Source organism: Microtus ochrogaster, chromosome 16 (assembly GCF_000317375.1).
Source record: "Microtus ochrogaster isolate Prairie Vole_2 chromosome 16, MicOch1.0, whole genome shotgun sequence".
Classification (NCBI taxonomy): domain Eukaryota; kingdom Metazoa; phylum Chordata; class Mammalia; order Rodentia; family Cricetidae; genus Microtus; species Microtus ochrogaster.
This window is the reverse complement of record NC_022018.1, coordinates 15,385,474-15,399,192: the sequence shown is the minus strand read 5'-3', so window position 1 is coordinate 15,399,192 and position 13,719 is coordinate 15,385,474. Positions and strand designations below refer to the sequence as shown.

Genomic DNA, 13,719 nt, shown 5'->3' with positions numbered 1-13,719 from the left:
CTCCTCCTCCTCCTCTTCTTCCTCTTCTTCCTTTTTCTCTTCTTCTTCTTTTGAGACAAGGATCCTCTACTTAACCCAGACTACACTGTACCTTGTACTGTAGACCAGGCTGGTTGAACTCAGAGATCTTTTTGCCTCTGCCTCCTGAGTGCTGGATTTAAAGACACGTGCCACCACAGCCAGGCAGGTTTCAATGTTTTTAATGAAACTGCTTTACTGGACCCACTGTAAGAGCTCCAGTCAATGTGGACTTTTAGTTTCTGGCCTTCTTTCTTTTACTGAATAGGGAAAACAAATACAAATAACTCATTTGGTACTACAAAAGACCCTAAATAATAAAAGTAATCTTGAACAAAAGAATAAAGCTGGTGACATCACGCTATTTGCTTTGAAAAATCTACAAAAAAGTAATAGCAGCCAAAGAGCATAAAAACAGATTCACAGACGGAGGAACTGGAGAAGAGGGCTCACAAACAGATTCATTTGTCTTCCATTGGGCTTGACTGAGATGCCGAGAGCTTATAGCAGGGAAAGGCTAATGTCTTCAGTAAATGATTTTGGGAAAACTGGATACACACACACACACACACACACACACACACACACACACGAATGGTAACAGAGATTTACTTCACAGCATATACTGAAGTCCACTTAAGAAGATTAAAGACTTAAACTACCACCTAAGACAGAAAATCTGCTAGAAGAAAATATAGAGGAAAATATCTACAACACTGGTTTGGACAAAGGATTTTTGAATATCACCACCAAATCACAGGCAACAAGAGCAAACACAAACACAGACAAATCAGATTATACCAAAAAGCAGGCAAATCAGATTAAAAATACAGCAAACAAAAGAATCAAAGCAGTGAAGAGACAACTTGCTAAAGGGTAATAAATATTCGCAAATGATACAATTGATAAAGGGGACAGTGTCTAAAATCTACAAGGAACTCAAATAATTCAATCAAAACAAGTGAAATGGTTAAAAAAGGGACAAAGGACCTGAAGAGGCACTTCTCAGAAAAAGACACACAGATAACCAAAATGTGCGTGCAAAAAATGCTCAATGCAAGATTGAGTGACTGTCACATTCTAGGAACAAAGGATGCCAGTATCAATAAGTACTACTCTGACTAGAAATAAGAATCAAGTTCCCAACTGTCTGACAAGAAGACTGGTTTGCTTAAAGTGACCTAGTCATTAAACAGGATTAGGAAGTCCCTCTGTTCAGCAGCCTTAACAGATTGCTAAGCTTTTAAAAGAGTGGAAAGTTGAAGTCTTGTTGTTAGGTTAGAGAGATGACTCAGAGAGTGATTATATTTGCTGTACCCAGAAGGAGAAAAAGACAGGAACTCCTGAGGAAACTGGGAGCATGGGGATCATGGGAGAGGGTAGAAGGGAATGGAGGAGGAAGGGAGGCGAGCAGAGAAAAAATTATGGCTCAATAAAATCAATAAAAAAGAAAAAAATTGCTGTACAAGTCTGATGTCCTGAGTTCAGATCTCTGGATGTAGGGGTGGGTATGAGTGATCCCAGAGCTCCTACAGTACCACAGGAGGTAGAGTGGGAGAATTGCTCCGAAGCCTTGAGCGTGTAGCATAGCAGTAAGATCAAGAGGCCCTGTCTAAAAACAAGGCAAAGGTAGAATGCAAAGACCAACTTGCAAATGTCTTCTGGATTCCACACGAGTGCTGTGGCAAAACTCACATAAATATAATGCGCACACACACAATTAAAAAATAATCACATGTTAAGGGAAGTAGCTAGAACAAGCAGGTCACATGTGTGTTTCTATTTATATGAAATGTTCTGAATAACTGCTGAAAGCAAATTGATTAGTGGTTGCCAGGGAACAGGGGTGGAAGGGTGGTGATACTAGTCGGTATTTGGTTTCCTGAAGTTAGGTCTGCATGAAATAAGGTGAATATATTAAACCCACGGAACTGGACATTTTAAAATGGTCAAGTGAATTCTGTTGTATAAATTTTATCTTAAAATTTAAAGAATGACCAACATTATTAATCATCAAGAAAATTTAAACTTAAAATCACAAGGACACATAATCTCACCAATGTAGGATGTCTGTTACCAAAATGTAAATGCTGACGTGTGTTGGTGAGGACGCGGAGGGAAGGAGCTCAGCACAGCACTGGAGTGTGCAGGCTGGTGCAGCCGTCATAGAGGACAGTGCGTGCATTTTTCAAAAACATGAAGGTCTGAGTGTTTAGCAACTGTTATTAATGAGATCCCCAAAGCTCGCTACCAAGCACATCAGCTCAGGAAATGAAGCGAATATCCCGAGAGCTGTGTGTCGTCTAGTGCTCCCAATGCTACTCCCAACACCCAAGCTATGCACTCAAGCCGTGTGCCCACCAGTGGATGAATGGTTGATGGCCAGTTGTGGCGATAAGGATAAACCTGGAAGACAGTATGTCAGATATCAGTGAAGCCCTGCAGGAGCCCACTCGTGTGTGCATCCTAAAAACATCAAACGCATAGGAAGGTGCTCCTCAGGGCTTGGAGACAGGGAGCTGGGGACACACTGATTAAGGAATATAAAATTTCAGTTGGTAGGAATAAATTTAAGAGATCTATTGAGTGACGATAATTCACAGCAATACATTGATGACTTGAAATTCGCTTTAAGATAGACTTCTAAGGATATGTTAATGTTTTCATCATTTTAAAATTTATTTTACATATCAACCCCAGTTTCCCCTCCCTCCTCTCCTGCTGCTCCCTCCCCCATCCACTCCTCCTCCTCTTAGATGGGGTAAGGTCTTCCAGGAAATCAATAAAGCATGGCACATCAAGCTGAGGCAGGACCAAGCTTCTCCCCTCTCTATCAAGGCCGAACAAGGCATCCCACCATAGGGAATAAGTTCCAAAAAGGCAGCTTGTGCCTCAGGTCCTGTTCCCATTGCTGGAGACCCCACAAAAGACTAAGCTACACTATTGTCACCCAGATGCAGAGGGCCTAGGTCTGTCCCATGCCACGAGCTCAGGTCAGCTGTCTCTGTGGCTTTCCCCATCATGATCTTGACCCCCCCCCCTTACTCAAACAATTCCTCCACTTTCTCTTCAACTGGAATCTGAGTTCAGCCCAGTGCTTGGCTGTGGATCTCTGCATCTGCTTCCAGCAGGGGAAGACCAGTTCAGACATCCTCTCCACTACTGCTAGGAGTCTTAGATGGGGTCATCCTTCTGGGTTCCTGGTAGCCTCTTCTCCCTGGCAACAGGTTTCTCCCTAACCTCACAATGCCCCCCTCTGTCAATCACTCTCCCTCTCTGTCCTGCTGATCCCTCATGCTCCCATCCCGCTCTCTTCCCTTTTACTCCCTCCTTTAATTTATCCAGGAGATCTTCTTAACTATTTCCCCTTCCTGGGGCCCTCCATGTGGGTCTCTCTTAGGGTCCTCCTTGTTACCTACCTAGCTTAAATGGGACTGAAGATTATAAAGCTATGCAAATTTTAATCAGTTCAATTTAGCTATTCCACAGTGTATGCGTATTTCAAAAATATTCTTTTCTGTATCACAAATGTACATGATTTTAATTTATCAGTTTAAGTTTAAAATTTATTTTACATTTATCAACTTATCAACTTTAATATGTCAATTAAAAAAATCCATGAAGCATTTTGTTTGTTATTGCTGGCACACTCTTCCCCAGGCCTACTCGAACCTTACTGGGAGGTGTCATCAGCAGTCGGTGACTGTCTGTTAGTAAAGCTATGGATGTACTCATGTACACATAAAGATGCTCTTCCTGAATTAATACAAATTGGGCATATACTTTAGTCTCAAATTTTGCTAATTGTTCCAAGATGTAATTTAGAGCTATTCTTCTTTTGCATTTGTTGTCTGTTTTAATCCAGGCTCTTACTGAGGTTTAGCCACAGGGTTGCTGTGAGTTACCGCCACTGTCTTTCTAAGTTTAGAAAAGCCCACCCCTCTGAGAGTTGCCTTGTTCAGCACTGGTATGCGAATATCACATCCCACTAATCTCAGGATTGTTTGATACAAAGACCACACCTTTGTCACCCTGATAGTCACTGTTTCCTTAAGTCCCCAGCATGGAGCTTTACATAAAGTGGCAATATTAACAGTGGTTAAAGTCACTGAATTTAAGTTTATAAAACCCTGTGTTCAAATCTGTCCCCATCAGTTATTATGTGGGTGACTGCAGTTGCTGCCCTCTGGAAACTTAGCTTCCATATTCATAAAAAAGGGCAGTAATAGTAACTGTCTTACCAGTTCAGTGAAATATCAGCGTAGTGCCTAGAACTAAGTAAGCACTCAACCAAAGCCAGCTCTGGTACCCTTATTCTAGTGGATATTAAATGCACACCCATGGAAGTTGCTAGGAAGCAAGCAGTGTCTCTGTTATATAATGCCTTCATAGTAGGCATGGATCGTCAGTTGGTGAACGAGAAAGAATATAGCAGAGACAAAGGAGTGTCAGCTGTTACAACAGGAAGCAGGCAGACCAGCGAAAAGCAGCTGAGCAGGGTGTGAAAACCCTGGGCTGAAGAACCCTCACTCGGTTTGTGACCACACACAAATCATTTCAGCTCTCTGGCGCTTGGTGTTCTACTCTCTCACACAGAACCTCATGCTTCAGGTAGAACCCCACCAAGTGTGAACAGGTTATAGTTTTGGTTTCAAGATGGAAGATAAATGCATCTTCTTTTTGGAGACCATAATGCAGGTAGCGTTTGAAAGAGCAAATGAAGGTGGATAATGATAGCCATCAGTATTTATAGAAATCCTCCCCTGGGGACACAGTGTGCTAAGCAGGGTATCATTTCACTTCAACTATAACAAGACAGTGAGGCGGGAATTTTGAAGATTCTTTTGTGGGTGTGAAAACTGTGGCTTAAAGAGCTCAGAAAAGATAAAACTTCTCAAGTAGCTCAATCGGGGTCCAACTCAAGACATTTGGACTGAAGAATTCTTCTCTCTAACCATCACTGCACACAGTAAAAGAGAAGAGAGAGGGGGTCTGGGAACCCTAGGCCAACAGGAGCCTGGCTAAGGATTTCCGATCAGTTCCCAGTTCCTGCACATTCTCCTGTTTTTTATGCACCATGTTTATATTCTCCTACGCACCTCTAGTCTCAAAACTTCACCATGAATTTTGGAGAAAAGGGGAAAATTATTCAAAAGAACCGCTATAAATGGGCTGCCTATGCATGCTTCAGCATTGCCAGGGCACAAATTGCAAAAATTTCAGATTTTATGGTATATATAAAACAAAACTGCTTAAAATTGGGATTTTTGAATTTCCATTTAAAATTTAACATTGAAAGTTATACTGCACTGTGCGTTGTTACCTTTCATTAGCCTCGGGACGTTGATCCAGGAGTTCCTTCTGTGGTCTCCATTCTCTTACATTAGAGCTATGCTCCTTTGGTCCAGAATTAGAAGGCAAAAGTTCCTTATAATAGAAGTCTTCCAGACCTAGTAATTTTCCTTGACTGGAAGTGAACACATAAGCATGATCAGTATAATTTCTACTCCCTTGACTTACAGGCCAAGTGTTTCCTTCTTAATATTTACTGTAATTTAAGAGCATCACATATGTGAGAGAAATCTTGAAATGTAAAAATCATTAATCCTGTTCATTAAAAGCATCCCTTACACTGGGCGGTGGTGACGCACGCCTTTAATCCCAGCACTCGGGAGGCAGAGGCAGGCGGATCTCTGTGAGTTTGAGGCTAGCCTGGTCTACAAGAGCTAGTTCCAGGACAGGAACCAAAAGCTATGGAGAAACCCTGTCTCAAAAATTAAAAAAAAAAACAAAAACAAAAAAACCCAAAAAACAAACCTCTCATCCTTACCTTGACTAGCACATTAGCTGCTGACTGGCGCCTCTTGCTTTTGTCAGGTTTGATTTAACATGAACTGGGAGTTTCCAGAACTGCCAGTGACATGGCGCTGATTTGGCCAGTCTACACTCCCATTCACACCAGGCTCATCTAACTGAAGATTGGCCTTGGTGAGTGAATACAGAGAACTTTCAAGTGCTTTCATCCATAGCCTTAACTGACTTCCGCTATAGGTATCATCAGGTGATAAATAGGGAACTCTGTTTATGTTCAGTATAAGCACCCCCTTCTATTGCTAGCATTATCTGAAAGTGATTTGGCATGAGAACAAAATTAGAATGTCAAAACATTGAAAAACTGCAATATTAAAGGGAAAGGAGTCATGTGAAGGTAAGTGTACCATATCTACAACAACTTCAACCCTTGCCATCCTAATAACCCAAAAAAATATAAAACATGACATTAAATATGTAAAAGGATCATACTTCTTTCCAAATATATGTGATTGCTAATAAAATTTGAACATAAAGATTTATAGTTTTATTTGAACAAAATGGTGCTGTAATTTTGAAGAGATGATTACCTGTCTTTTCTTGGTCTCCGTTTTTCTTCTTGGATTGACTTCTAATGGGAATAGAATAATTGAAAATACATAATATATAGTAATATGAAATCATAATGCATAATTTATTATCTTAATTTATTATCTTAATGATGGATGAGAAAGAAGGAGAACAAGAATAAGTGATTACTAGCTTATAAAACTATTTCATATAACATATACTATGTGATTCTGTTTATATGGGGTTCTATAAAAGGCACATACATAGACAACAGTCAATTAGTGATTACTTAGGATTTGGGTCAGGAATGGGGTGTGGGAGTGACTGATAGTGGGTAGAGTTTCATCTTGGAGTGATAGAAATCTTGTAGAATTGACTGTGGTGATAATACAACACTAAAAGCTATTGTGTTGTACTTCAACTGGGTGATTTATATGGCTTGTGACATATCCTAACACACTATGAATGAATGCACCTACATATGGACCTCTCTGTGTGCACATCCAAGTAGATTATGTGATAGGTATTAGGTAGTTTGCTATTTGTATTTGGAGCTACAAGAGTAATCTAAGCCAGAGACAGTGGTTTTTAACTCAGCAGTGACTGAGGTCATGACAGATGATGAGATTATTCTAAGAAACTCAAAGGTGAACGGGTTGTAAGTTTGAATTCTGGGCAACACCATAAAGGAGAGAAGCATGGTGCAGAACCATGGTGAAGGGGAAGACTAGAGTTGACCCAGCTAACTGGGAAGCCAGATGTGAGCTTCATTTTCCTGCCTGTGGCATGTGACTCTTGTTTCCGATGAACTCTCAGATTCTCTGGGTTTTCCTGGGCATGGAGTTCTGTTCCTATCGGCCAGGAATTTGCAGAAACTCAACAAAGTTTCACTTCTCTTTTTCTGCTTGTAGGCATTGGAATGAATGCCTCTGTCCAGAGGGCTTTCCTATGACGGATTTTCCTTTCTAGGTTGATATTTATATGTAAGCTCAGAGAAGCGGTTACCAGAAAAAGTTTCTGGGTGAATACGGTAGGTCCAAGACTACAAGAAAAGCCAGGACCATGAGGATAATGGCTGGAGGGAAACAAAGGGGACACTTAATGGGTTATCTGTGAAATGGAATTTGAAGAGGGCCTCCATGCTGCAAGGCCTTCTGGGGCAGCCTAATGTAGCCACGGTTTCCGTTGGTCTTCAGTTTGACTGCAAGAATGAGCCACTTACATGGAGTAGATAATAGTAGGTAGAATCTTCAGGGTTATTTAATGTTTTGGGTTTTCGGGGTCTTCTCGGAGGTCTCAATATTTTTGGCTCTTCTTTAGAGACACCTATAAGAAAGGTGATTGTAAATAAGTTCTAGATTCAGAAACTATGTTTTCCTTCGGATAAATGAGAATGTCTGCATGTAAGCTGCATTTGTTATTCACCCATGTCATATTTCTTGTCATGTGCTTTCTTCCAGTTGTCTGACAATTTAGGACTTTGAGAGGAAGAGGGAGAAAACAGAGCAAAAAGAGTTTGGTAATGTGGAATAGGGACACAAGTTCATAAAAGGGATGAGGTCACGACCACTCTTAGAATATTCAAGCTGAATCTACTTATTTCATTTTTACCTCAATTGAAAGAAAATAAAAATAAAGTATCAAGTTATTATATATATTCTTAGCATTTTCAGAAACACTTTAAAGTTGTCTGTGACTAAATTTTAACTTGATTTTAATACCATTTAAAGTCGGATTGAAGTATTAGAACTATCCTATTGCAACAAAAATAAATTGAAGATGGTAAAGAATCTGAATAATTGCTGTGCAAGTGAGGAACAAAAAAAGATTCTGAGAATAAAGGAATTCTTGGCTCTGCAGCCATTAAATTGTCTCTATTCAATCTGAGTATTATTACAGATTCCATTGAACATGGCTATTGGGGCTGGGCAGGCACAAAGGAGGAAGGGAATAGGGGAGAAAGGCAGCAGAAGAAAAACAACTAAAAAAATTTTGTTTGAAAAGGGTCACAATGACTTGCATAAAATACAGCCAGCCCAATCCTAGCATGGCTGGGGAGGGGCTTATAGAGTCCCAACTCTTGTCTATGAAGCTGTTGGCAACTGATGACTGTTGGGGAGAAAGCTTTCTACAGGGATGAGGTCCCTGAGATGCTACCCACATTCTAGCACCTTGTCCCACAGATTAAAAAGGCTCAGCGGGTATTTAAACACAGAGAGCAAGTGGAGTTGGTTGGGGTGGGAGAGTGGTAAAGATGTAGAGGTTGAATTAGAGAGAATGGGAGGGTGGACTTGACCAAAATATGCTACATGTACATATGAACATTGAACAAAATACTTCATTATTTAAATCTTTATATATTTATTCTATGCATATAAATGATTTCTCTGTGTACTAAATGACTGCCTAGTGCCAGTGGAGTTCAAAAGAGGGTGCTGGGTCATTTGGAACTGATTCCTTGGAACTGGGATTATAAATGGTTGAGAGTCACCAAGTGGATGGTGAAAATCAAAGCTGGGTTTTCTGCAAGAGAAGCTAGAGCTCTTGACCACTGAGCCATTTCTCCAGTCCCAGAAGATCAAGAGTACTCTAGGAAGACAGACTGTAGGCCCTTTCTGTCCCGGTCTTTCTGTTCTTCGCACCTCTGAGTGTCACTGTCATCAACCTTCTGACCCAAGGACCATATTTCTGAAAGTGGACTCCATTTCCTGCTTTTTCCTGAATTCTCAGAACTCAGTGAAGGATTTCTGGTTGGGGCTGCAGCAATAGCTCAGCAGTTAATAAGAGAGCTTCCTGCTCTTCCAGAGGACCAGAGTTCAGTTGCCAGCACCCACGTCACACAGCTCACAATTTCCTATAATGCCAGCTCCATGGAAATCTGACCACTTCTTCTGGCCTCAATTGGCATCTGTACACATGTGTGCAAACACACACACACACACACACACACACACACACACACACACGAACAGGGGTAAAGCTGCATTGACAAACCAAGAACAGAGGCCTCAGAGGAAACCTGCTGGTGTAATACTGTGATCTCAGACTTTGAGCCTCTAGAATGGAAGAGTTATGCTGCCTAAGACACTTGATCTGAAGTTTGCTACAGTAGCCCCAGAAAATGAATATAGAGCCAAGCTTGTATTTGTTGCTACTGCTGCTCTCTCTCTCTCTCTCTCTCTCTCTCTCTCTCTCTCTCTCTCTCTCTCTCTCTTTCTGCTTTTAGGGTTGAAGTTAACAACGGATGCCTTCCTTGATTGTTCACCACTCCTTTATTGAGCCAGGGTTTCTTGATGAACCAGGAGTTTGAGAATTACTGCTAGTCTATGTAGACTGCTAGTCTATGTAGCCAGCTTGCCCCTGCGATCTTCTGTCTCTGCTTCCCTAGTGCTTTTCTAGTGGTCACCATGCTTGCCTGGCTTTTTCGTGGGCTCTGAGGATTCCAACTCTGGTCCCTGTGCTTGCAGGAGAAGATGTTTAGGTCCTTTTCCTATGATGGTTTTTATACACACAATGGGCATAGAGTGCTATGGGCGATGCTTACTCAAGTTCTGACATGGCCCTGACAGACTCCGGACCTTGCCCAGGTGGGCAGCACGAGACAGGGGTTTGGAGCCGTTAGGAGGTTATATACACATTAGCTGACAGGCATTGGGCTGAATGGACAGTAGATGCTCGCTGTAGTTTTATTAAGTGGGTCACTGACTTGCCATCACGTATGAAATCAAATATCCAACACTCCAAAGATAAATGTAAATAAGACAGCCAATAAAACTCTGGGAAGAAAATCCAGGTGAATTCATGAAGCACTTAGGGCTATAAATACCTTAATCAAAATTCAGGAGTCAGAAAGCATACATATTTGTGCATCTTAAAATAGCTAAGGAGCTGAGATGTGAGTATGCCAGGGATACAAGTCTTGCCTAGCACATTCAAGGCCCTGGGTTCAGTCCCCAGCACCATATAAAAAAGACAAAAGCTTTTATGTGGCAATAAATCAAAAGGGGTAAGACAAACTTGGAAAGCTGTATTTTACAGCCCCCCCCCACAAATAACAGGCAGTTGAGGTAAGTGCTGATAAAAGCCCACAAATGTGTAGACCAACAGGAAGATGGAAAAAGATACAGATGAGATCAAGATGAGCAAGTTAATACAGTAAGTCAGCATCAAAGGCAGCTTTACAAGGGGAAAGGCGGCAACAATGATCATTTTTGTTGCAGACAAATGAGCAAAGATTACAAAGAAACCCTTACAGGCAGGATGTCAGAGCAAGCATATGTTCTCAGATGGCTGAAGCAAATGCCAATTGTTACAGACTTTTAGCAAAGTAGACTCACAATAAAAAACAAAACAAAAGCCCCACCTTTTCCCTCAATAATCCTATTACCTTTAAAGTTTATCTCATACTTATAATTCTAGTAAACAAAAAAAGTTTCAAAGATGTTTGCTCAGTATCTTTCCATAGTGACAATGGTTGGGAAAAAGCAAGTAAGAACACATGAATGTATTTGCAAAGCATAGGAAAGAATATGTGTTTTATATTAAGGATTTGTAAGAGGAGAGTAAAATGGGCTGGAGGCAGAGAAGGAAGCAGGATTAAAGGGAAAAAGAAAATGTAAGCTAAGAATGCATTTATAAAAATATTTATAAATACACATATGGGTTTGAGTGTATCACAGCCCTAACAAAGCACAAATACATTGAATTAAATTTTTAGAATATTTAAGTACTCTTATGCTTTATGGAATTCATATTAGCTTAGTTTTTCAGCTTCTTTGTTTTCACCAGGACTTCTAAAACAGGGGTTTGAGTGTTGTTAAAGGGGTGGCTTCCTAAGACATTGCCCTATGAGGTGGACAGCCAGGAATGAAAACAATTGGTGGGTCTGATCGCTCTGCCAAATTTCCTGTTTTATTTTCTGGTTTCTGCAAGCCCCGCCCCCTGAGAGTTTATCAGCACACAGGAGAGGCACAAGTTTATTCAGTGCCCCAATGTCCTTCTTCATTTTGTTCCTTCAGGGAACACAAGCCTTGTCAACTAATCACCCTGTCCCCATAATTACAAAAATGACACAAACATTTATAATCACAGACTTTCCACAGTGTATCAATGTTGGCACTAGGAAAATTAGGTTTGTGGCTATTTCGTGTGATGTGAATGATAAACGCAGCCTGCAAAGGTTACAGCCAGGAGGCAAGGCATTTATTCATATTGTAGTGCTGGTGATAATTTCCTTAAGTGTTTCGATTTATCAGAAACATACCTTTTGGATAATAAATCGGCAGGCATTTCAATTTATATCCAGAAGAAAGGAGACAAATTTAAAACTCACTGCTAGCATTTGCTTTTGAAAGTTTTAAGTTCCGTATTTTTCTCATTTAGTGATAATTACACTGCTTTACTTACAACTTCACCCAGTGTGATTTCCCTGAGCATCAAGGTCCTAGGTCAGGCGTCAGCAGCTGCACATTGAGCTACTCTCTTTTCTTAAGAAGCCAGTTTTTCAGTTTTTGTAAATTTCCATTTCTTCTTGACAGGCTATGACCTTCAAGAAATACAATGACCTATGTAATTCTTAAGGACTTCTCCACAGATGCCCTAAAAACACTCATCCAGGACTGATGGCCACTTGTAGTTTCCCATTCACCTGCCCTCAGGCCAGGCTCAGAAACCTAGAGACCTGAACCCAAGTCCTGTGTGTTAAGGTAAGTTTCAAAGTGCTCTTCTTGGTCTGGCCTGACCTCCTCCCTTTCTCTCTGGGAGACCTTCTCAGTTCTCACTGGACCTGGTTTGATCTTTTGCTTTTCCCGTGGGTGCTCATGTTCTCCTCGCTGATGGAAGGAGCAGGGTTAAGGTTGAGTGTCCTTAGCAGTAGGGGTGCAGCATATTGTCCCTTGTGAGTGACCTGTTTCAGTCTCCTGACCTTCTTCACAAGAGAGCTACTGCTCTTCCCTCCATCTGAACTGCACAACTCATGGCTTTGGATACCAGGGCTGGCTTACAATCACAGTTACCATGGACTACCATGGCTACCGTGGACTTTCAGTGTTTGTGAACTCTCGGCCTTGGGCACTTGTTAATAACATACAGAGCCTTGAGAATGTATAGGCCCCTCTGGTCTTAATTTTTTCCCATATATGTTGGAAGGTATTCTGCATGCTATGGGAGGAGAAAGGAAATAATTTACATAACTCAGACACAAATTCTGTGACCTCCAACAGTGACCTGCCTGTAGTATATACTTTTGCAATAATGGCACAAATGATATGGAATAACCAACCACTTTTTGATTGGATTTAAGCCCCACTCCATAAGATAGAATCTGTACCAAACACTGTTAAAGTGGCCAAGAATCAGAGGATAGGTCATAGGCCTAGGGGAAAACCTACTACTATTATTCTGCTAAAGGAACACAGCAATAATGACATATTGCTATGCCCACAATCAGTGCTTAACTCAATCCTCATTAGAGAAGCTTCTTCCTGTCGTAGATGGAAATTAACATAGAGATTCAGAACTGAACAATGTGTGGAGAGTGACTTTGGAGCACCCAGTCCTTAACGGGGGATATTTTCACCAAAGCCATCCCCTCAAGGTCAAGTGATCTGTGAATAAGAGGAGGCAGAAAGATTGGAAGAGCCAGAGGTGGTGGTGACTCCAAGGAAACAGTGTCTTCCAGACACAGCAGGACTGATTGACATCAAACTCACAGAGACTGTGACAGCACACACCTCCTGCCGCTTTAGCCACTTCAAAGACAAGAAGGAAAAAACAGTCCTACTCCAGGGTGAGAGCCACAGCTACCCACTTGGCGATCCTTGCCTCTTGGACCTATCACTATACACATACCACATGCTTTGGTCACCTTCATTGGGCTGAGCTGAGGCATTTCCAACCTCAAAGACCAGTCTTGCTTTAACCTATAGGACTAGCTCTGGATTTGCTCACAGACATCATGCAGTTATATGCCACAGCAAACGCACACAGGCCTGCACAGTGATGCAGATGGCAACTGAGAGAGCACTGCACTCCAGGCAGGGGAGACACCATCATTAAAACTGATGTACATCATCATTGTAGATCATCCAAAGACTCCAGATGAGGTTTATTGATAAAAACCCATGATTATGTGCTTAGAACACAAGGGAACTTAGTAGTGGTATTTAAGGTCTCTATGGTTCCTTTCAAACTTAATAAAATGTTGAATTTATCTGAAAAAATATTTAGATATATATAGTCTGAGGTAAAAATGGTAAAACCTTGTCTTTTTTTCAAAGAGCCAACTAAACACACACACACACATACACATACACACACACA

The 13,719-nt window shown here is 41.2% G+C and overlaps 1 protein-coding gene across 1 annotated transcript in view; it reads right to left on the bottom strand.

Moving 5' to 3' along the window:
- The window catches only part of Myo3a (myosin IIIA), a 207,223-nt gene that overhangs the window by 1,287 nt on the left and 192,217 nt on the right, over positions 1 to 13,719 (bottom strand). Inside the window, exons 30-32 of the mRNA XM_005354744.2 lie at positions 7,622 to 7,725; positions 6,420 to 6,460; positions 5,342 to 5,485 (exon numbers count right to left, since the gene is read on the bottom strand). Of these exons, the coding sequence (XP_005354801.1) occupies positions 5,342 to 5,485; positions 6,420 to 6,460; positions 7,622 to 7,725 (289 nt within the window). The remainder of the gene's footprint in view (positions 1 to 5,341; positions 5,486 to 6,419; positions 6,461 to 7,621; positions 7,726 to 13,719) is intronic.